The sequence below is a fragment of the Hemicordylus capensis genome, chromosome 14 (assembly GCF_027244095.1).
Source record: "Hemicordylus capensis ecotype Gifberg chromosome 14, rHemCap1.1.pri, whole genome shotgun sequence".
Lineage (NCBI taxonomy): Eukaryota > Metazoa > Chordata > Lepidosauria > Squamata > Cordylidae > Hemicordylus > Hemicordylus capensis.
The window spans coordinates 11344075-11365034 of NC_069670.1; the positions used below are offsets into that span (position 1 = coordinate 11344075).

General features: G+C 54.2%; 1 protein-coding gene across 6 annotated transcripts in view; it reads right to left on the reverse strand.

Annotated features, from left to right (window-relative positions):
- PLCB3 (phospholipase C beta 3) overlaps positions 1 to 20960 on the reverse strand; it is a 59330-nt gene that overhangs the window by 22763 nt on the left and 15607 nt on the right. For 4 of the 6 annotated variants that reach the window (XM_053277911.1, XM_053277910.1, XM_053277909.1 and 1 more), the window contains 4 exons: positions 8071 to 8148; positions 2586 to 2654; positions 1105 to 1248; positions 126 to 205 (listed from right to left, as the gene is read on the reverse strand). In XM_053277911.1, the coding sequence (XP_053133886.1) occupies positions 126 to 205; positions 1105 to 1248; positions 2586 to 2654; positions 8071 to 8142 (365 nt within the window). In that variant the 5' untranslated portion in view covers positions 8143 to 8148. Of the gene's footprint in view, positions 1 to 125; positions 206 to 1104; positions 1249 to 2585; positions 2655 to 8070; positions 8149 to 17708; positions 17906 to 20960 lie in introns of those variants that run through there. The other 2 variants (XM_053277906.1, XM_053277912.1) reach the window with 2 other exon arrangements.

Consider the following 20960-nt stretch of genomic DNA (forward strand, 5'->3'; position numbering starts at 1 on the left):
TGGTCTAGAGAGGCCTTGGGCCTGATCCAGCAGGGCTGCTCTTATTTAACTCCGAGGATATTACGAAGCCACAAATCTTTATCTGGCTGAGGGACGGGGCAGAATCAGCCAACAGAAGCACTCACGCTTTTTGCAGGAAGGTGTTCCGCGAGGCGTTTTGTGCCAAGATGTTTGTGGCCAGCTTGAAGAGTTCCTCAGTCCATAACTGAAAGAGAGGGGAACAAACAGAGTGAAAGTGCCAGCGGTGCTCATCTGCCAGTCTCCGCCCTGCAGAGATATGCCCGCGCGCCACCTTCTCATACGAAATATCGTGATGTAGCAGTGCATCCATATGCACCATCACCGTTTAGCACAGAGGCACGCGCTGAGAAACAGAGGATGGCAAGAGCTGGAAGGGTGGGGCGGGTCTTTAAACTAGAACAGAGAGGGAAAGGTAGATTCCCCCTCCCCGTTCTGGGAGATCTTGCTTCCTGGTTCGGAGGATTTAAGCAACGTAAAGTTTGCTTCCAAAAATCAGTACAAACTGGAAGTACGGACACTGACACGGATGCGAACAGCAACCAGTAATTAAGGAACAAAAAACAAACCGCTGTACTGACAACATGATCCCCAGAGCTGCAAATTAAAGCAAAATATAGACCCAGAAGCACTGGAAAAATGTTCGGGGAAACAGGGTCATCTCTTGGGCGGTATCGTAAGGCACCAGCAGGCAGGGGCCGTTCTGCGTTTCCTAGCTTGCGACAGCCATCTAGGATGGCCTCTCGGTTGCACAGCTATCTAGACCGAAAGCTCCTTGGGGCCTGAGAATGTAAACACAAAAGAAAAGCCTGACAGAAGCCGCAAGCAGCAAACATAAATTAATGGAGATATGTTGGTGTCAGAAGTTTTCTGTGCTGTGTTATGTTTAAAAAATATCAAATAAAAGGTTTGGGGTGGGGAGGGGAAGTGAACACAGTGATCGTAAACCACCCTGAGCCATTTTGGAAGGGCGGTATATAAATCAAATAAACAAACAAACAGTCAGCCCTCCGACGCAGGGGTCACATCCTCGCTTTCAAGCACCCCTCGGCGCCACCCTTCAGTGCAGCGACGATCTCCACCCACCTTGGCTGTGTCATCTTGGACAACCGCCATGAAGTTGAGGAAGCTCACGTTGACCAGGTCTGGGCCGTGAACCACCGTCACCAGGTTCTCCTCGGGCCGCTGATCCGGCATCCCGAAGCCCAGTATCTCTCGGATCCTGGGGTCCTTGGAAGAAAGGGAGACGGAGGTCAAGAAAGGCCACTTTTATACCCCGCCAGCAGCAAGCAGCCAGCAAAATAGGAGAGTGAGAACAAAATCATAATACAAGGAAGGAGTTGCAGCGTCTTGGGACATCTGGCGAAAGGCGGTACACAAATATTGCTGAAAAAATATTTTTTATGAAAACGTTAAAACAAAAGCCACAGCACAACAGAGGACTTGCTAGCAACAAAAGAGCAATGGAAGTCAAGCTGCTATCAGCAACGCAACCTATTCACCCGCCCCTGAAAGCAAAATCATGATTTAAGCCACTGGTTCGAATCCCCCACTGGTACCTGTATCAGGCAGCAGCGATAAAGGAAGAGGCTGAAAGGCATCATCATCTCACACTGCACGGGAGGAGGCCATGGTCAACCCCTCCTGTATTCTACCAAAGACAACCACAGGGCTCTGTGGGCACCAGGAGTCGACACCAACTGGACGGCACGACTTTACCTTCTACTTTATAGCCGTCTACTTTTCACTCGTCACTGTGGGGACCACAGTACATAGCAAGCGGCCTTATACTGAGTCAAGCCATCCGTCCATCCAGCTTGGAACGGTCTGCTCTGGCTGGTAGCAGCTCTCCAAGATTTCAGGCCAGGGTCTTCCCCAGCCCGACCTAGAGATGCTGCCAGGGCTTGAACCTGGGACCTCCTGCATGCCAAGCAGACGCTCTCCCGTGGAGCTACGGCCCCATCCCATGCTGTGCCTGCAGAAGGCCCCAGGTCCAACCCATCCCATTTCCAGTCCAAAGTGGCCAGAGACCTGCTCCCAGCCGTGGTCCACCTTACAGAGCAAGGTGTGCCGATGGCCTGACTCAGTACCCAGCGGCTTCAGAGACGTTTCTAGCCTGTTCCCGGGACCCACTCGAGGCTCAAAGCGTTTGGGCCCAGGGAAGCTAAAGGCTCTTTGCATGCTTGCCCCACTTTAAGGTCTTCTGGAGAGGATCTGCTCTGCACCCCTGCACTTCTGAGACTCCGCTGGTGAGCGCCCAGGACGGGGCCTCTTCAGCGATGGCACCCAGGCTCTGGGATTCCCTCCTCTGGGAGACAACAAACTCTGTCCTTCCTGTCCTTCACGTGGCATGCAAAGAGTGTAGCTGTTCCACGCCCACCCCTGATCAAAGGCTTAAGGCTCCATTTCGGTGCTGCCATTTCGGAGCATTTCCCCAGCATTCTGCAATCCCATTCTGTGTTTTTATTGCATGTTGAATGGCCTCCGAGCCACCTCGAGGCCTCACATGCAGAAAGGCGGCATGCAGACTGAAAACAGAGCAACCCGCATCCATGAACTGCGGTTACCTTGGGCAGTTTGGCATAGCGTCCGGTACGAGTGTCTCGGATGCAGCTGATGTCGAGAAGTTCAACCTCCTAATGGGGGAGAAAGAGAGAGAGAGAGACCCCGCTTTGTTAGAGCTCATCATTCCCAACACTCTCGTACACTAACAAGAATTACGAAAGATGTTAATTAGGCTGGATAACGAGGTCTCCTCCTTCCACGACAAGCAACGTATTAATTTTAGCTTTTTCTCCAGTTGACAGAACAGCAACATCTTCTTCCTGCATAATTACTTTGAAGGGGCTGACGGTGGGGTGAGGGGGAAGGGGGAGGGAAAACACATTTGTCTCCATTATATTTTGCTCTAGGCTGCCCATTAACACAATTTACCCATTTCATATTTCTGAATTTGAACAGTCTCTCTCTCCTCTTCCTCGTTAATGGAAGAGTGGGCAATATTTGTCTCTACCACTAATTGTCCCCTTCGTATTCAAGAGCACTGAGGTCCTATTTCCGCTCTCTTTTTAATGGAACAGTAAGGCACCATTTTCATCTTATCATCCTACATTTCCGTCGGTTATTACTGTTTGCTTGCTGTTTATTGTGAAGTACAGGAATGTTTCCTACGTAAGGCTACCAGGAAGAAATGGGAGGGAGGCCTCCGGCCTCTCCCTCCATTTTCTGCTTCAATTTACCCCAAAAAGGCGTCTCCAGCCCTTTCACTTGCAAAGGTAAAAGCGCAGGCAAAATCCGACCCAATTTCTCATGAATAAGCCGGCTTCAGCCTTCCCGAGTTCTGGCAAACGGGTGCACAAGCACTGAGATGACAGAGTGTCATGATACTGAAGGGCATTTATATTGCTATATGTATTAGTTTATATCCCACTTTTCTGCAGGAAACACCCAAAATGGCCTAGAAAGGATTCAAAGAGTGCACTTGAAAATAAAAATAAAAATGGGGGAAAGCAGAAGAGATCTTCTGTATAGGCAGCAGCCCATGAGAAGAGAAGAGCCATGAGATAATTTTAAATGCACGCTGGACTACCTCTGTTTAGATTTCTGCTTTTTCCGGCACTAACTTACGTTTCCCCGCCCCGGCCATGTGCACCCCATTGACCACAACCCGTAGGACCCAAACATATTACCGCTTGCCCTGAAGTTCAGCGGCTTCTCCTACCACAAACTTCCTCTCTTGGCGACTAAAAGGCTTCTGCGGCAGCATCTCCAAACAAGGGGATGGAAAAGAGGGCTCCAAATGCCTGAACACATGCATGGAAACTCGGCTCGCTCATTCGAGTCGTCTGGAGCTCCAGGTTCAGAAGACAGGTTCTTGCGGGGGGAGGGGGGCTTCGCTGCAGCTTTGCAGAGGCGGGGGGAGAGGTCTGTGGGGCATGGCCCTGCCTTGAAGGTATCGCTTCGCTCCCTGGCAGTATCTCCAAGACAGGGCTGGGAGAGACCCCTGAGCCCGAAATCTTGGAGAAGCCGCTGCCAATCAGCGTAGACAATCACGAGCTGGATCGACCCAGGCTCTAACCCGGTAGAAGGCAACTTCCTAAGTCCCACTGTGTTCAGTGGATATTACTCCCAAGTAGGTGCATGCGGGGAAATGACTTGACTAGCAAGCCAGAGGCTGCTGGTTCGAATCCCCGCTGGTATGTGTCCCGAAACACCTCTATCGGGCAGCAGCGATGTAGGAAGATGCTGAAAGGCATCGCCTCACACTGCACGGGAGGAGGCCATGGTCAACCCCTCCTGGATTCTACCAAAGACAGCCACAGGGCTCTCTGGGCGCCAGCAGTCGACACCGACTCGATAGCACAACTTTACTTTATATGCATGAAAGGCTGGAATCCTGAAGTATATGAAAGGCCTAGAACGTTTCTCCCACGCCCACCACACTTTCCTCCCCTCCCTCCACTATTTGCCTCATCAGAATCTAGACTGTAAGCCCCTTGGGGCAAGGACCTATGCTTCTGCCCTGCAATAACCCCATATTCCTGCCCCTTTCTCCACCCCCCATTCCCCCTCCCCTCCTCTGCTCTTTCCCCTGTATCAGGGACCTGTTCTCCCACGATTGGTAAAGTGTCGTCTACCTGGATGGCACCATACGCATCACCAATCACAGCAGCAGCAGTTTTCAGTTCCTTAGTTGCATCTACCCAGATCAGCAGATGAACAGAACACTTCTGGAGTCAAAAAAGGAGCCATCGTGATCAGCCCTTGTTTTCAGATGCATGCGAGGAGCCAGGCCCTCCTCTCCTAAAAATATGCCGACTGCCGCCTAGAGTTTCTGTAAGGCTTCACAGTAAAGGCAGCCTGATTTTTTGTTTTTGTTTTAAAGGCATGTTGGGCAACATCCCTTTTGCAGCTCAAATGTCTTCCCGTTGATTAACCCATCAACTCAGCCACGCCCTAGAAGTGGGTCAGACTGGATGACCGCACGAACAGCAGCCCCCTCCCCGACACGGCGATTCCTCTTCGGGGCCTGGCTCTTCCAGCCTCCCGCTAGGAGCCGCCTTCCCCTGCACTCCTCTCTCCAAGCCCTTGCCGAAAGGACGGGAAAAGAGGAGGCCGCCACAGGCTGCATATAGCTACTTAAGCAGAGCGATTCTGCCTTGGCTCCGGACCAGATGCAAAAACATTTTAACCACAGGGAAATCGTGTGGTTATAGAGAGGGGGAAATGTGGGGCTTCCCTCCAACTCAAAGGAAATTGCTGCTGGGGAGAAAAACAGCATCCTTACCGAGGAAGAGAGGGCTGGGGGGGGGGAGTGTATGGAGGGGGGGGGCGTCAGCAGGGGGTGAACACATTATAGGCACCCCACAGGAAGGACAAACGTCCTGAACATCAAACGTTATGTTTACATTAACTGTCTTCAATGAACCTATTCTGTGTATTCACTAATCTGGAAATTTCAGCCTCCGAAGAGCAGTATTTGGGGGTGGGGGTGGGGAGCGGGGAGAGTGATTTTTATCATCTTATCTGCATTTTTGAAAATTGAATTAAAAATGATATTCAAAGTTCTATATACTGTAAAACTGTCCAGTGCCTCTCCTATCACCCCGGAGCAGCTGAAGGCAGCTGAAGCGGAAATGTCTTGCCCGTTATATTTCTGTTTTGTTAATCAACAGTACTTCTTTTGAAATATATCTTTGTACCCAATCCAGATAGTAAGCCCACCAGGCTCATTTCGTTACGGTGTGTTGGGAGTCTGCAGGATCCCCCTCCCAACCCTTTACCCTAACAACCCTGGGAGGTAAGGCCAGGCCGAGCGAGGGTTGCTCAGCGAGCTTCGTGGGCGAGGGAGGATTTGAACCCAGACCTCTCTGCTTCCAGTCCAGCACCACACTGGCTCTCAGGCCCCTGTGGAACCAAGAGGCCTCTCGCTCCACCATGGCTGTCCTGCTTCCAGGCTTTAAGTGGGGTGCAATCCTCAGCAGTGCTTGGAAGTGGGGCATGCCAGCAGGCATCCGAAGCAGAGGCAACCCTATCTGCATTGCTCTACCCCCCGCATCGTGTCCCGTCTCGCAAACATGTTTCGGCACGACGGATCCCAAATGCCAACGTGCAAAGGTGGCGTTTGGGGGAGCAGGGCTAGCAGCTCCATGTCAGGAAAGCGGGGGTGAGGGTGGGGATGGGGCGGGGGGGGCGGCGAGAGGAAGAGGCGGCCTTTTCAATCATGCTGGTGCACGTTTGTTTTTCTCTTTCCTTTCTAAAGACGAATCCAACGCCTCTCCTCCGCTTCCTCCCTTCTTTTTCTACCCTTGGCTCTCACCCCAGAGTTCAACATCTTGCCAAACCAGCTCAGCAACTCCGGGCTCCCTGGCAAGAAGGGAGCAGAATGGAGTGCCCGGGCCCTGCTGCTGTGGGTCACTCCTTCCCCTGGGGCGGTGTGTGGGGGAAGAACCCATAGGTGGCCTTGAAAGGCGCTGCAGGAGGCAAGCAGAGGCACGCCCCTCCCGAAAGCAGCCGCTAGCATCCCGGATAAGGGGACACTCAAAAGTGCCAAGGGCTTCCGGGCTCTCTCTTCTGGTAGCAGCGATAAAAAGCCACAGAGTCAGGCCACTGGTCCATCTGGCTCAGGATTGCCTTCACAGACGGGCAATGGCTTCTCCCAGGTTGCAGGCAGCAGGAGTCTCTCCCAGTCTTATCTTGGAGATGCTGCCAGGGAGGGAACCTTCTGCATGCCCGAGTTAAGGAGAGCTGGTCTGGTGGAAGCCAGCATGGCTTGTCCCCTTAGCTAAGCAGGGTCCACCCTGCTTGCGTATGAAAGGGAGACGAGAAGTGTGAGCAGCACTGTCAGAGATTCCCTGGAGCCGCTCTGGGAAGAGCCAGAAGGTTCCCAGTTCCCTCCCTGGCAGCATCTCCAAGAGAGGGCTGAGAGAGATTCCTGCCTGCAACCTGGGAGAAGCCGCTGCCAGTCTGGGTAGACAATACAGAGCTAGATGGCCCAAGGGTCTGACTTGGTATGAGGCAGCTTCCTAGGTTCCTAAGCATGCAGATGCTCTTCCCAGAGCAGCCCCATCCCCTCAGGGGAACTCTCACACATGCAGTCTCCCATTCAAATGAAAACCAGGGTGGGCCCAACTTAGCAAAGAGGGCCATCCATGATTGCTGCCACAAGACCAGCTCTCCTCCCATAGACAGATTCCCCGCAAGCGAGCCAAAACCCTGAGCAGCTAGCTTTCTTTAGCGCCCTGCGACAGGCGGGCTGGTGAGAATCGCACACACGAAAAGCAGGCCCCAGAGGCATGCATTTCATAGCAAGATGGGGAATGGGAAGGAGGGATTATACAGAGGGGAGAAATCCTAATCCTAAATAAGACTGGCCTGAGGGGGCTGACCTCTGCCCCCTCGGACAAAGGTCGGCCTCCTTAAGGGACCAGGCGGCACCTGCTCAGAATGGGGGCTCCCTTGTGCTGAGGAGGGGGCTTTGGGCCAGGGCCCCCCCACCGCCGAACCCCAGCAAAGCCTCCCTCCCAGGGGCCGGTCCTGGGGTCTCCCTGGCATCCGTCTCTCTAGACTGGGAGCCCTTTGGGGCAGGGAACCACCTTCCTTTCTGCTCTGCAACCCGCTGTGGGGACCTTTCCCCCCTGCAGAGGCCCGCGGAGGGGTCCCACTGCTGAATAATTGATGAGCTTCTCCCCCCTCGGGCAAAGGTCGGGCAGAGGTCAGCCTCAGGAGGCACCTGCTTAAAATGGCGGCTCCCTTGTGCTGAGGAGGGGGCTTTGGGCCAGGGCCCCCCCCACCAAACCCCAGCAGAGCCTCCCTCCCAGGGGCCGGTCCTGGGGTCCGTCTCTCTAGACTGGAAGCCCTTTGGGGCTTTTCTATGCAAACCACTCTGACCACTGTTTCGCTGAATAGTGGAACATTAATTACTACTGCCGCCACCATCAATACTAGCAGAGCTTTTGGATCAACCTAAATAGGGATAAAAACCCCTATTTTGGGGTTGGGGGATACAGGAGAGAGAATGGGGGGGGGCTACTTGAGGCTGTGTATAAATACCATGTTGGGGCCGTTCCAGTAGAGGAAGAAGCCTTGTGGGTCCACCCGGAGGGTCACGAGGGCACGGCTCATCGGCTCCTAGGTGGGGAAGAGAGAACACCGCAGTCAACACCCTTCTGCCAAACTGGAGGTTTCTTCACTTGCTCTGGGGTATATTGCGTCACCAGCGGGAGTCGGAGAAAGCGGCAGGTACATTTCTCCACTGAGCCAGAAACCGGTTCAGACAGAGGCCTTTCGCTCTCTTTCTCCCTGCGAAACAGAACTGAACCTACAATCTCAGCTGGAACCTGAACGGAACCCCTCGACATTTTGCAGCACCGGTTCAGAGTAAGAGGATCCAGAGTCAGGCACTCTGCTTGCAACGGCACAATTCATGTTTCATTCTCCTCGTTTCCCCTTCCCGTAGTATGCATTTTGTTTGCAAACACACCGACAGAGTTTAAAAACAAGTTTTTACCATAATATTTTCCCTTGCCAAAGTGATTGTCATTTCACAGAGCTGCACCGCAAGCAAAACAGCCCGATATTATTCTGCGTGTGAGGTTTCAACACCGGCACAAGCATTGGAACCAGTTAATGAGCCCCTTTTTAACCGGAGAGTTTAAGAAGCGCACCAGTGCTTCTGAACCAAAACAGAACCCAAATTTGTAACCATTAGACGACCACAGGCAGGTCCTTACAACAACCATCAGCTCATGCGACTTAACAGTAGGTGAAGGAGGACTAGACCAGTCCATCAAAGATGCACCTGGTCAACGCTAGCGAAAGGGAGCCTCCATGGACAAAGGTACTCTACCACAGGGCAGGGCTTGTCAGAACCATCTTGGATGGCCCCTTTTGGAAACCGAGTGCTGTTCTAAATACAGGCTTGGACCTTAGAGAAACATAGAAATCCACACATCCCCTTGCCAGCTCGCCAGTGGTGAGTACCCCCAGCCCTCTGGCGAGCAGGGCACCCCGCACCCCACAGATCTCCTCCCCAGAGGTCTCCTTCCCACTACTACTTTCCAAGAAGGTCAGAAATGGCAGGAATCCCTTCTGAGCTGTGGGAGAAGCCCCCCACGCCCGCCGTTTCTGACCATCTCTGTATCTCCATGCAAGCGACAGAAGATGGACTTCTTGCCTAAGACCCGCGAGTCAAGCCTAAATTTGTGGTGCCCTGGAGAAATACCTGCAAAGGACTCAAGACAGATGGACAGACGGCAAGGGGCGGGTTACTGGGACACCCAGACTCCACTTTGGATAACCACCTCCTATTCCTGATCGGATCTGGGCGGCCTGGAGGGAGTTCCCCAGGCTAACTCATCCAGGGTCCCGCCTGGATAATCTGTGACCACTGTTAATCATTCACTGGTTAACACTCAACTTTACCCTCTTGACGATCAGAACCTGCCACCTACAGAACTGGCCGCCCATTTTACAGACACACAACTGAGGCAGAGCAAAGAGCAACTTGGCTCAGGCCCACAGGCTGAGCTGGCAGGCGGTCAAAGGTCTCCTCCAGGTAGAGCACCACGACACTTACGGACGGCCACTTCTTCCTCCCGCTCTTGGCTAGGGCACCCGTGCCGCCTAGAACAGCTGCCTGGCAGGCAGGAACTCAACATGCGAGGCTTCTCCAGGCACGGAGGTGAAGACGGACACTCGTTGCGACCTTTGCAGAAGTAGTCAAGCGGGCAACCCTACCCGGCGCCTACACGCTGCTCGTGGGGAGCGTCACTGCAAAGAGGTCCCACAGATAACCCCTTCCTGATACAGCTCCAGCTGGAACTCTCTCTCCACTATAAACTCGTGTGCCGGTTTTATACCCGGGTAACGGCCACGACTTTCCCTCAACAGGTCCTGGGAATTGTAGTTTGTGGAGGATGCCAGGAACTACAGTGGCCAGAGTCCCCTAGATCAGGGATTCTCAACGTTGGGTCTCCAGATGTTATTGGACTTCAACTCCCATAATCCCCAACCAAAGGTCACTGGGGCAGGGGATTATGGGAGTTGAAGTCCAATAACATCTGGAGACCCAACGTTGAGAATCCCTGCCCTAGATGAACAGGAATGACTTCCACATCCAGACCCATTTACGCCTGGGCCTTCTGTTGACCTTCAGGAAACTCTTTCCCGACTAACCCCTTCTGCGCGGCCCAGAGACTGCGTCTCCCAGCTCCACCGTTCCCTGGCCCCCAGCGCCAATATCGCCCCTCCAGTCCTTTCGCAGGGGCTCCTCACCCACCCACCCACCCACAGCTCCCCCAAAGCTGGTAAACAACTGGAGGGCAGCCTTGCAAACCACAGTTCCCGAAGTGCGACACGAAATGATTGTCAACCGGAGACGGGAAAGTGGAGGAGTCTAGTGCTCATTTGCAAGTGCTAATGGAGTTCATTTCACCCGCACATTAGTATCGCCACACTGACCAACATCGCATAGCAGGAACAGGCGCGCACACATCCTTTAAAAGTGTCATTTCTCCAAGGGCACCCCTTAAACCCTGCACAGTGAAATTAGGGTAGGCACCCTGCAGGCAACAGAATGTTCCACTTAGACGGGGGGGGGGATAAGAAGAGACACCCCACCCACCCCCGCGGGATCAGACTAAAGCCTTAGTCCTTTGAGTCCCTGAGCATGGCTTAAGGCAGGCCTGCTCAACTTAGCCCCCTACCCCGCCGCCAGCTGTTTCTGGACTACAACTCCCATAATCCCCAGCCACAGTGGCCAATAGCCAGGGATTATGGGCGTTGTAGGCCAACATCTGCAATGGGGGTGTGTGTCCAAAACTGAGCAGCCCTGGTTTAAGGGCACACAACACAGCCACATTGCTGAAGCTAAGCAGGTCTTGGTGTGGTCAGTGCCTGGATGGGAGACCCATGGATGCCACCTTTTGGGGAGGGGGGCCGTAGCTCAGAGGAAGAGCCTCTGCTTTGCCTGTGATCCCCAGCAGGGCTGGGAAAGATGCCTACCTGGAACCTTGGAGAGCCGCTGCCAGGCAGTGCAGACAATCCCGAGCTAGACGGACCAAGGGGCAGACTCAGTCTGCAGCAGCTTTCCACGTTCCTATCTAGTCCAGCCTCCTGTTTCCAGAGCGGCCAATCAGATGCTGCCAGGAAGCCCACAAGCAGGGCAGACAGGCCTCAGCCCCCACCCACCCAAAGCAACTGATCACAACACGTCTGGCGCTTCCTGTACGGATCATGGCCAACAACCACGGGTATACGACGGCATAAATATTTATATATCGCTCTTCAACAAAAGTTCCCAAAGCGGTTTACATAGATATAAATAAATAAAACGGCTCTTCCTGCTCTTCCACGAACTTGCCAAACCTCCCTTTCAAACCATCTAACCAAGCAGCCACACGTGGATCCTGTGGCGGTGAATTCCACAGGTTAAATCAGGTGCAAAGAGTCCCTCGCTTTTTGTCTGCCCCGCACTGCCTCTTGTCAATTCCGTCCCAGCATCTAGCATGATGGGAGAGGAAATTAAAGGAGAGAGATATACACACCACATATACCATTTTATGCACGTCCATCACGTCTCTCCTTGGCCACTTCGTTAAACTAAGAAGCGTCAAGCATTTGAGGCTTAACTTGCAGGGCAGCGGCTCCAACGCCGTGATTATTCCAATTGCCCTTTTAAGCACCTGTTGCCGCCCCGGGAGATCCTTTTTGAGATGGAATGAGCAGAACCATACATAGCCTTCCACACACAGCTGCACGCAAGTTTACACAAAGGTGTCACAATATTGGCAGTTTTATTTCCAATCCTCTTCCTAGGCCTCTCTTGCCCAGAATTTCCCTTCAGCACCACCGCCAAGAGGATTCTTTATCTGCGTACTCCCAGATATCTTCCCTGGTTTATTTTATTTGCTTATCTCTGGGTATTTATATCCCCACAGTTTGGTCACAAACAGATCTCTCGTAATCAGTCTCGTGACCATTAAAAGGGACAATGCGCACGAAATCAAAACTCCAGTTTAACTCCAAATATAAGCCCTATTCATACGTCAACACCCGTGTGCAGATCTGTAGAATCCACACGTTCTGTTGGATGCAGGTCCAACAATACACATCTTGTCTGCACCCTTCATTGGAGGAGCCTGGCTCATTTCTGAAATGAACACAGGTCCAGTCATTCACACAACAACATGTACAAGTGTATTTAGAGGATTTAGGTACGTGCAGAACGGGAAACAAAAGCTCTTTTGGTCAAAAGTTCACACACCGTGAGAAAAAAAATGAGTTTCAACAGGCAAATGTTCAAAAGCCTGGGCAAAAGGGGAAAAACACAGAACTGAAATGTGTTATCGCTACACAGTCAGAACTCCTCGAGTCTTATTTCAAGAGGATCGCAAAAGGAGCTTTTGACTCGCTGGCACTGAAGTCCGAGGGAATTGAACTGGATGTTTTCCACAGCTCATTTTGAAGGGTTGGCAGTGTTCAGATGCAGATTTGATTCCCAGGTGGCTGAGTTGCCAAATAGCACAAAATTGTTGGACTCCGGTAATAAAAACCATTTCCTCAGTAATTGGCCATAATGAATTTGGCCCTCATGATGGTAGAAGTAATCAATTGCAATATCACACATATTCAGATAACTCAGCCATGAAGGACAAATGATAAATCAGTGCAGCAGGGCTGGGGTGGTGGGGTAGAAGAGAGACAAGAACTAAAAATGGATTTGTGATGTGCAAGATAAAAGCAATAGATAGATATTTTTATTATTAATAAGAATAGTTGGATAACTTCATTGAAAGTCATGGGCATATATGTCACGTTATAAAAAATGAATACATTCCTTTATAAACTCAGCGCCAGCATGGGGTAGCAGTTACAGTGTGGAAGGAAGCTTGAGAAATCCCCCCAAGTTTGAGTTCTTACTCAGTCGCGATGCTCGGGAAGTGATCCTGGACCACAAACTCTCTCTCTCTCATCAGTACCAACCTCACAGGGTTGTTGTGAAGGCAGAGGAGGATGTGCCATATATGGCACCAAACTCCTTCGAGGAAGGGCAGTATATACATAATAATAAAATACTGCAAGTATCCATTTATGTGGTTATCTAAACGTAAACCGCTTTGGGAGCTTTTGTTGAAAAGTGGTATATAAATATTCATCGTACTCCTATAGAGGTTTAACAGGGACAGCAACTGTCCCTATCCAGCCCCAGCACAGCATCCCTCCAGTGGCTGCTAATGGTGTCTAACTTATGCTTCGATTGTGAGCCCTTTGGGGACCGGGAGCCATCAGCTTGTTTATTATTCATCTGCATAAACAGCTGTGAGAACCTTTGCTGAAAAGCGGTATACTAAAGAATTATTTGGATCTATCAAAGAATCTAGCCCGCTGACCATCAGATAACGATTATTGAAACCTTCAATAAATGCTAGGTGGAACCAGGATGTGGCAGAGAACCATATCTGTTTGGACTCTGAACCTGGAAGGAAAAATATTCTGTCGCTCACAGTATACACTGGCAGCTTTGATTTGTTCGTGGGGGCGAATAAACACAACGTCAGGATGGAGCACACCACGACGCCCAGCCTAAGCCGGCTACTGACAGCACCGGCTCTGACCGGGCAAACTGCATTTTGCCTTTTCACTTTGTGTCGCTTGCAAAGAATGTGATTAAGATGCCGCGAGTGAATTCACTCCCTGGGGAATCCAGATCCGCCCCCCCCCCGCCAGAAAGGTTTGTTTCCCACCCAGCCCAGCACAACACAGGCACGTTGCTATGGGACTCTCCTCCCCCCCCCCCCGCCCCACACACACACTTCCCAACTCCCTTTTATCATCTGACTAGCCGGCCCCGGCCACTCCTCCGGCTCAGCCACCCCTCCCTGGCATGGCAGGGCAGTGGGAATCCCCCTCGGGCACTGACATCTTGGGATGGGGGGGGGTGTGTGTGTGACAAGGCAGGGATTTTAATGGAGACCAGATGCACCCCCACTGGTCCACCACATGAAACACCCAGGGACCCTGGAAACTGTCTCCTTGGAGCAGAGGTCTTAAAATGATTTAAAAAACCAAACCAAAACAAAACAGGGTGGCAGGGTTCAGGGTGCTAGCAGAGACTGACCGCAGGGTGGGGACGCCTCCCAAGAGGCCCCCTATGCACGTACACACACACACACACACACACACACACACACACACACACTCATCCCTTAGTCCTCCGTGGGAACGCTGGAGAGGAGTCCTTGATTCTGGCCCTCCTCCTTGAGGGAAGGAAATGGCTCTTGGGAGTGGAGGGCGAGGCAGGAAAGCCAGCGTGGTGGAGGGGGAGACACATCCAGAAGGGTATCTAGTCCATCTTGGGGGGGGGTGCAGAATGGCCTCCTCCTTAAGGGGTCTGGGGGGGCTTGGCCAAACCATCAGGGGCCCCTGCAAAACACGTCCAATGCAATCCCCCTGCCCACCCCCATGGAAATAATTAAAGGTTAGGAGGAAACTCCAGGGGAAGGAGGAGGGGGACCACCTTCCCTGTGACACCAGAGCAGAGGCACCCAGCCTCGGGCCTCCAGATGCTGCTGCAGCCACTGGACGATGGGTGTCGTAGTCCAACATCGGGGTGCCCTTGCACTCATGCAGGCTGCCAACTGGCCAAGCCCCTCCAGGTCTCGCGTGCCCAGGGGCCCCCCAGCTGCAGGTTCCTCTCGCTCCCCCTGCAGAGAGCGTCAGCGGTGGGCATGGAGCCTCGCTCTGCCCCACAGCCCTTTCATGCTGCTTCCCCCCAACGCGCTGGGGGCCGCTGCTCACACCCTTGGGCGGGCTCTGGGAAACCAGAAGCCAGTCTTGAATGCCGCTCCCACACGGAGTCTATGGGGTGTGGGGAGGCAGGGTGCAGAAGCAGGGCAGGAGGGTTCCGTTTTGGCCCGGCAGCCCTTGCAAAACTGCCTCGCCAACCAACCAGCCTCCTCCACCCACCCTGGGCCGGAGAGGCGGGGAGCTCTCGGAGATTTCCTCACAGCTGGTCGAGAAGAAGCGTCTCTGAGAGAAAGAGGCCGGGGGGTCAGTTGGCAGGCACCCCAGAAACAGGCTTCTCCGGGCTGTGCAAACACTCACTCGGTTTCACATCCTCCAGTGACAAGAGGCAGGGGGGGAGAGAGGAAGGGACGGGGATGCCCCCTCAGGGCCAAGAGGGGAGACTGGAGACTAACCCCAACCCTCCCTGCAATCAGGCCTGCTGGGCAGAGGCCACCACGGCTTCACCCTCCCTGTACACCTTAGAGCAGCGGCCGCAGGGTGGAGGGGCAGAAGAAGAGCCAGCCCCACAACTTTCCAAGTTCACACACGTACACGTGTGTGTCGGTATCAGAGGAACACGAAACGGAGACTACCCAGGTCCGCGGTTGGCAGGGCGGTCCCTCTGAGCGCCCCGCTCTGTCCTTCCCTTCCCACACATCTGGTTTCCCAGGTGTCCAGGTGGGGGGGTCCTTTGCTCCGTGTCTCGCCAGGGTTCCCCCTTGCCCCCCCTTAAGAACAGCCCTGAGCTCTTTCCAGGACAAACTGCAGCCTCTGCTTCCTTAGGCTGGGGGGGGGGGTGCAGCCCTGCCTGCCTGCCCCCCATCTCCCCAGATCCACAGGGAGACGAGAGCAGGCCCTCTGCCCCTTGGCGGCAGTCCTCCTCTGCCTCTGGTCCCTGCTTCCTTTTTTGGGTGGGATGTAGCAAAAGGAAGTGGAGGCAGAGTGTTGTCAAGGCCTTGCCTGGCTGGGATTGTGAAACCCAAAAGCAAAACAGAAAAGAAAAGAAAACCCCTTCGGGTTGGGGGAGAAGAGGCAGTAGCCAAGAAAGAAGAGGGTGGGCCCAGAGACAAAGGGAAGCCCCTTACCACCACCACCAACACACACACCCCAATCAGTGGGACTCACAACGCAGGCTGCCTGGCTAAACCCCCCAGGCCCCACTGAAGTCGCCCCATGGGTGCCCACACTGAGTTCCGCCGACACAAGGGCATCTGGGGTCTTGCTTTTCCTCCCGGGGGTGGGCAGCAGTTCATGGCTCTCTTCCTTCTCTCCCCCCGCCCCAGTTTTACCCGAGAGAGCTCAGCTGTTACCACCACGATGGAGACCTGCGTCCAGCCCCACAAGCATCGCACACCCCAGCAGGCGTGACAAGTTCCTAGCCCCTACTGAGGCTCTCCTCAGCCTGGCCCTAAATGGGGCCAACCGGCACGTATCTGTGACAAGGGACGCCTCCCCCACAGTCTGACACACACAGCCCGCCGAGTCCCTTCCTCAAGACCCTTGACCAAGGAAGAGCCAGCCCGACACCCCCTCCCACGCTTGAACCTACGGAGTGCCCTCTCCTCTCCGCAGACTCACACCAGGACTGGGGAAAGCCCAGGCGCTGGAAGCGACAGATGGGGGGGGGCCCTGCAAACAAGGGGGCACTCCAAGGAAACGGAAGAGGTGGCAAGAAGGGCTGCTGTCCCCCACCCACCAGCTCCAGGATTTCAAAGCCAGGTAGATCTATAAGCTTGCAGTTAGGGAAGACCAGAGAAGGGGTCCGGAAGAGCGGAAGGGGGTCCGGAAGCTGCCAGGCCAAGAGTTCAGGGAAGGGACGGGAAGAAGTCGGAGAGGAAGGGGGAACCACCACTGGGGCTGAACACACACCCCCCCCCCACGTTGCTTGACAGCAGCCCACAGATGCCGCGCGGCTTGAAAGGGTCAGGGGCTGGGTGGACGGCAGCGTGGGGGAACTGGCTGGGAGGGGGGCTCTGTTGGAAAGGAAGTGTGGGGTGCAGCCTGGAGATGAGGGGGGGGGTTATGGGGCCTGGTTGGATCTCTTGCCAGGAAACAGACAGGGTGGGGAGTGGAAGCACAACTCCCAAATGCTGGGTGTGTGTGTGTCGGTGTTAAGTGGGGGACTGAGAGGTGTCAAGTGTCTGCAAGTTGGCTGAAGTCAAAGTGAACCCCTGCCCCCCCAAACCCTATGAACTACATACAGAAGAGGTGCCAATGGGGAAACCTCCCCCCCCAATCCAGTTTCTATAGTTCTCTCAGACTGTTATGTTAGGGGTGGGGGTGCCAAGAAAGAGAAGCCCCCCCCAAAAAATAAAGAACCTTTTGCTGAAAAGTGGGATGTAAACATTCACACAAGAATCAGGAAGTCAGTGCCTGGGATTGGGGAAATCTCCCCCCCACACACACTAGAGGAGGGGAGATATACTCTTCCAAAGCAATGCATCAGGAAGTGGGGGGGTCTCCAGCTGTGCACAGCCTCTCTTTAGAGAAGGGGGGGTCCCTAAGGAGGCGGGGGCAGAGAGCAGGAAGAGGGGGGCTGCATTTCCCAGGAAGAGGGAGGGCGCCTTCTCCACCCCTGCCCGCCGATCAGTGGAAGAATTAGGAAGTTTGGGGAAAGGAATCTGGGAGTGCCCCCTAAGAAGATCTGGGGAGAGCGGGGCGGAGGGGGTGCACGGAGGGGCCATGGCTGCCTCCTCCCCATGGGAAACGGGGGGGGGGCCCAAGCAGGGCATTGCGGGGAGGATCTAGGGAAGAGGGGGCTGGCCAGCTGCAGGCAGGGAAGCGCGGCTGGAGAGTTGGGGGCCCCCAAGGAGAAGACCCGGGAGGAAGGAAGGAAGGAAGAGAGGAAGGGGGGGCCCTTCCTCTTCCTCCTCCTCCTCCTCCTCGCAGTGGCAGCGACTCACCTCGTCCCACTTGATGAACTTGCTGCCCTTGAGGAGGGTCTCCGGGACGCGCAGCGGCTCCAGCTGGAGCGCGTGGACCCCCGGGCGCGCCCCGGCCATGGCTGCGCGCAGCCGTCACCGCCCCTGCCGCCCGTCCCGCTGCTGCTGGAGCCCGGGCTGGGGGCGCCGCTGCCTGCTGCTGCTGCTGCTGCCGAGGCGGCTCCGCTCCTCCCTGGCTGGCTGGCTGGCCCGGGAGGGGCGAGGCGGGCGGGGCCTGCGGGCGCGGGGGTGGGACCGGCCCGCCAGGAGGAGAAGGCGCTTAAAGAGACAGCCCGGAGGAGGAGGAGGAGGAGGAGGGAAGACAGAGAGGAAGGAGGAAGGGGGGGGCTGCGGGGTGAGAAAGCGGGGGGGGGTCCCCAACGGCAATGCTCGTACCCGCCACCCCCCGCCGGACTCAGGAGCGAGGATCCTACGAAGAGCAGCGAAAGTGGCGGAGGCTTCTTCGCCCCGGGAAAGCGCAAGCAAAACGCCCAGTCCATGCCACAGGGCAGCAGCAGCAGCAGGGCTCTCCAGATGTTGGACCACAACTCCCATCGCCCCCCCCGCGGCCGCTGTGGATGATGGGAGTTGTAGTCCAGCAACCTGGGGCCGGAAAGTTGGAGGGGCGCCTGGCATGCGGGGGGAGGGGATGTGTCTTCTCTCTTCGTAGCAGCAGAGCCTCTGCTTGGCATGTGGGGGGGGGGGGGCCGGCTAAGTCCCTGGTAGCATCCCCAGGAAGGAGGGCTGGCCGGGAGAAACTCCTGAGCCTGAAATCTGGGAGAGCTGCTACCAGCCAGAGTAGGTAAAACTGAGCCAGGCGGACCAAGAGTCCGACACAGTACGAGGCATCCTTGGGACTGAACTTTTTAGGAAACTGTAACCAAAACATCAAGGGTGCTGCATGGGAGATCGTGATGGGAAACCCCTCCTGGATTCTACCAAAGACAACCACAGGTCGCCAGGAGCGACCTGTCCTAAATTTATTAGGATGGGGGAGAGAATCCTGGGATGGAGCTTATTCGAGTCCAGGAACTTCAGGGCGGAGGGGGCAAAAAGCAAGGAAAGACCCTTCGAAAGTCAAGTCCCTTTTTTATTGTTGCATGACTCTTGGCCCACGAAGGAAGCGGAAGAATCCAGCCACAGCACTGCGTTATTGACACGAAGCTTCGCTCATTGCATCTCACTGTGGCTATCTAGAGAATTCCCAGCCCCCAGGATGTGTAGAGCCCCTGCAAAGAAAGAAGGTCTACCTAGGAAAGGATTGACCCCTGGGCCCTACGCCCAGACAGCCCCGGCTGTGATTTTCAAAACACTGGAACGAGTCACTAGTCCTCAAGAGAACTTACTCCCCAGGGCTGCGGTGGAGGAGGAAATACAGCCACCATTGCAGGCCAGCTTGCAGAGGGCTCATTTGTGCGCCAGAAGAATGTACATCACCAACCACAGTTTGTTCTGTCCAAACACGCGCGGGTTTCCCTCGTACAGAGACCTCCCTGCGACCGGGTCCCACCCAGTTCAGCGAAAGATATTTAACAGGATCCTAGCAGTGAGCCAGCTTGGCAGCTGTCCACCAAAGGAAACAGGCTTCACTTTCAGACTTCCAGAGAGTCAGAAGAGAATGTAAACAGGGAGGGAGGGAGCGAAGAACTCGGGATCCTGATCCCACGAAGGAGAAATCTCCCTGTTTCTCGTGCCGAAGGGAGCCCCGGAAGAGGACCCTCAAAATCCAGAATGCGGATTAGTTAGCGGCTTCCAAGTGGACTTTTGAGTGCCGATCTGCTTGTGCAACCAGGGTGGAGTTTAAAAATGGCTGAAAGGTCAAAGAAGGGCCATTTGTTGAGATATCTTTAGGGATAGAAAGGCTGCACTGGGCTATGTTTAATAAACTTGGATCCTTCCCATTTCCTCTCCAGCTTGGTGGGCACGGTCAAGACAGCTTGGTGCTCCCTATGCAGAGACATTGTTTAGACGGAGGGGGAGGCCTGGCCAAGGCCTGACGATTGAATGGGGACCACTGAGATCTCACGGGCCCCTTGAACCACCTGGCCACAGCACCTGCACTGGGGGGGCCCCCAAGGGCCACAGAGAACAAGCTCCTTCTTCCACAGAACTGCCATGGCACCACAGAGAGCAAGAAATAGGGGGCAGGACCCCCATAGCTCAGTGGCAGAGCAAATGCTCTGCATACAAAAGGGCCCAGGTTCAGTCCCTGGCAGGATCTCTAGGGAGGGCCGAGAAGGTTTTCACAATGGAGGGAAGGAGGAAGTGGGGTCCCCCAGGGATTGGTACTGGGACCAGTGCTCTTTCACTTGTTCATCACTGATCTAGAAGTTGGGGTAAGCAGTGAAGTGGCCAGATTTGCAGATGACACCAAACTATTTAGGGTAATCAAATCCACAACAGATAGTGAGAAGCTGCAAAAAGATCTCTCCAGACTGGGGGAGTGGGCGACAAAATGGCAAATGCGGTTCAGTGTCAGCAAGTGTAAAGTGATGCACATTGGGGCAAAACCCCCAATTTCACATATACGCTGATGGGATCTGAGCTGTCAGTGACTGACCAGGAGAGGGATCTTGGGGTCGTGGTGGACAGCTCGTTGAAAGTGTCGTCTCAGTGCGCGGCAGCTGTGAAAAAGGCCAATTCCATGTTAGGGATCATTAGAAAGGGGATTGAAAATAAAAATGCTAATATTATAATGCCCTTATACAAAATGATGGTGCAGCCACACTTGGAGTACTGCATACAATTCTGGCCACTACATCTAAAAATGGCCATTGTAGAACTGGAAAAGGTGCAGAAGAGGGCAACCAAGATGATCAGGGGCCTGGAGCACCTTCCTTATGAGGCAAGGCTACAACACCTGGGGCTATTTAGTTTAGAAAAGAGGTGACTAGGGGGAGAAATGATCAAGGTGTATAAAACTATGCATGGAGTGGAGAGGGTGGACAGAGAGAACCTTTTCTCCCTCTCTCACAATGCTAGAACCAGGGGTGACCCCATGAAATTGAAGGTTGGGAAATTTAGGACCGACAAGAGGAAGTACTTTTTCACACAGTGTAGAATTAATCTATGGAATTCTTTGCCACGGGATGTAGTGATGGCCACCAGCTTGGACGGCTTTAAAAGGGGCCTTGCCAAATTCATGGAGGACAGGTCTATCAGTGGCTACTAGTCTGGTGGCTGTGGGCCACCTCCAGCCTCAGAGGCACGATGCCTCCCAATGCCAATTGCAGG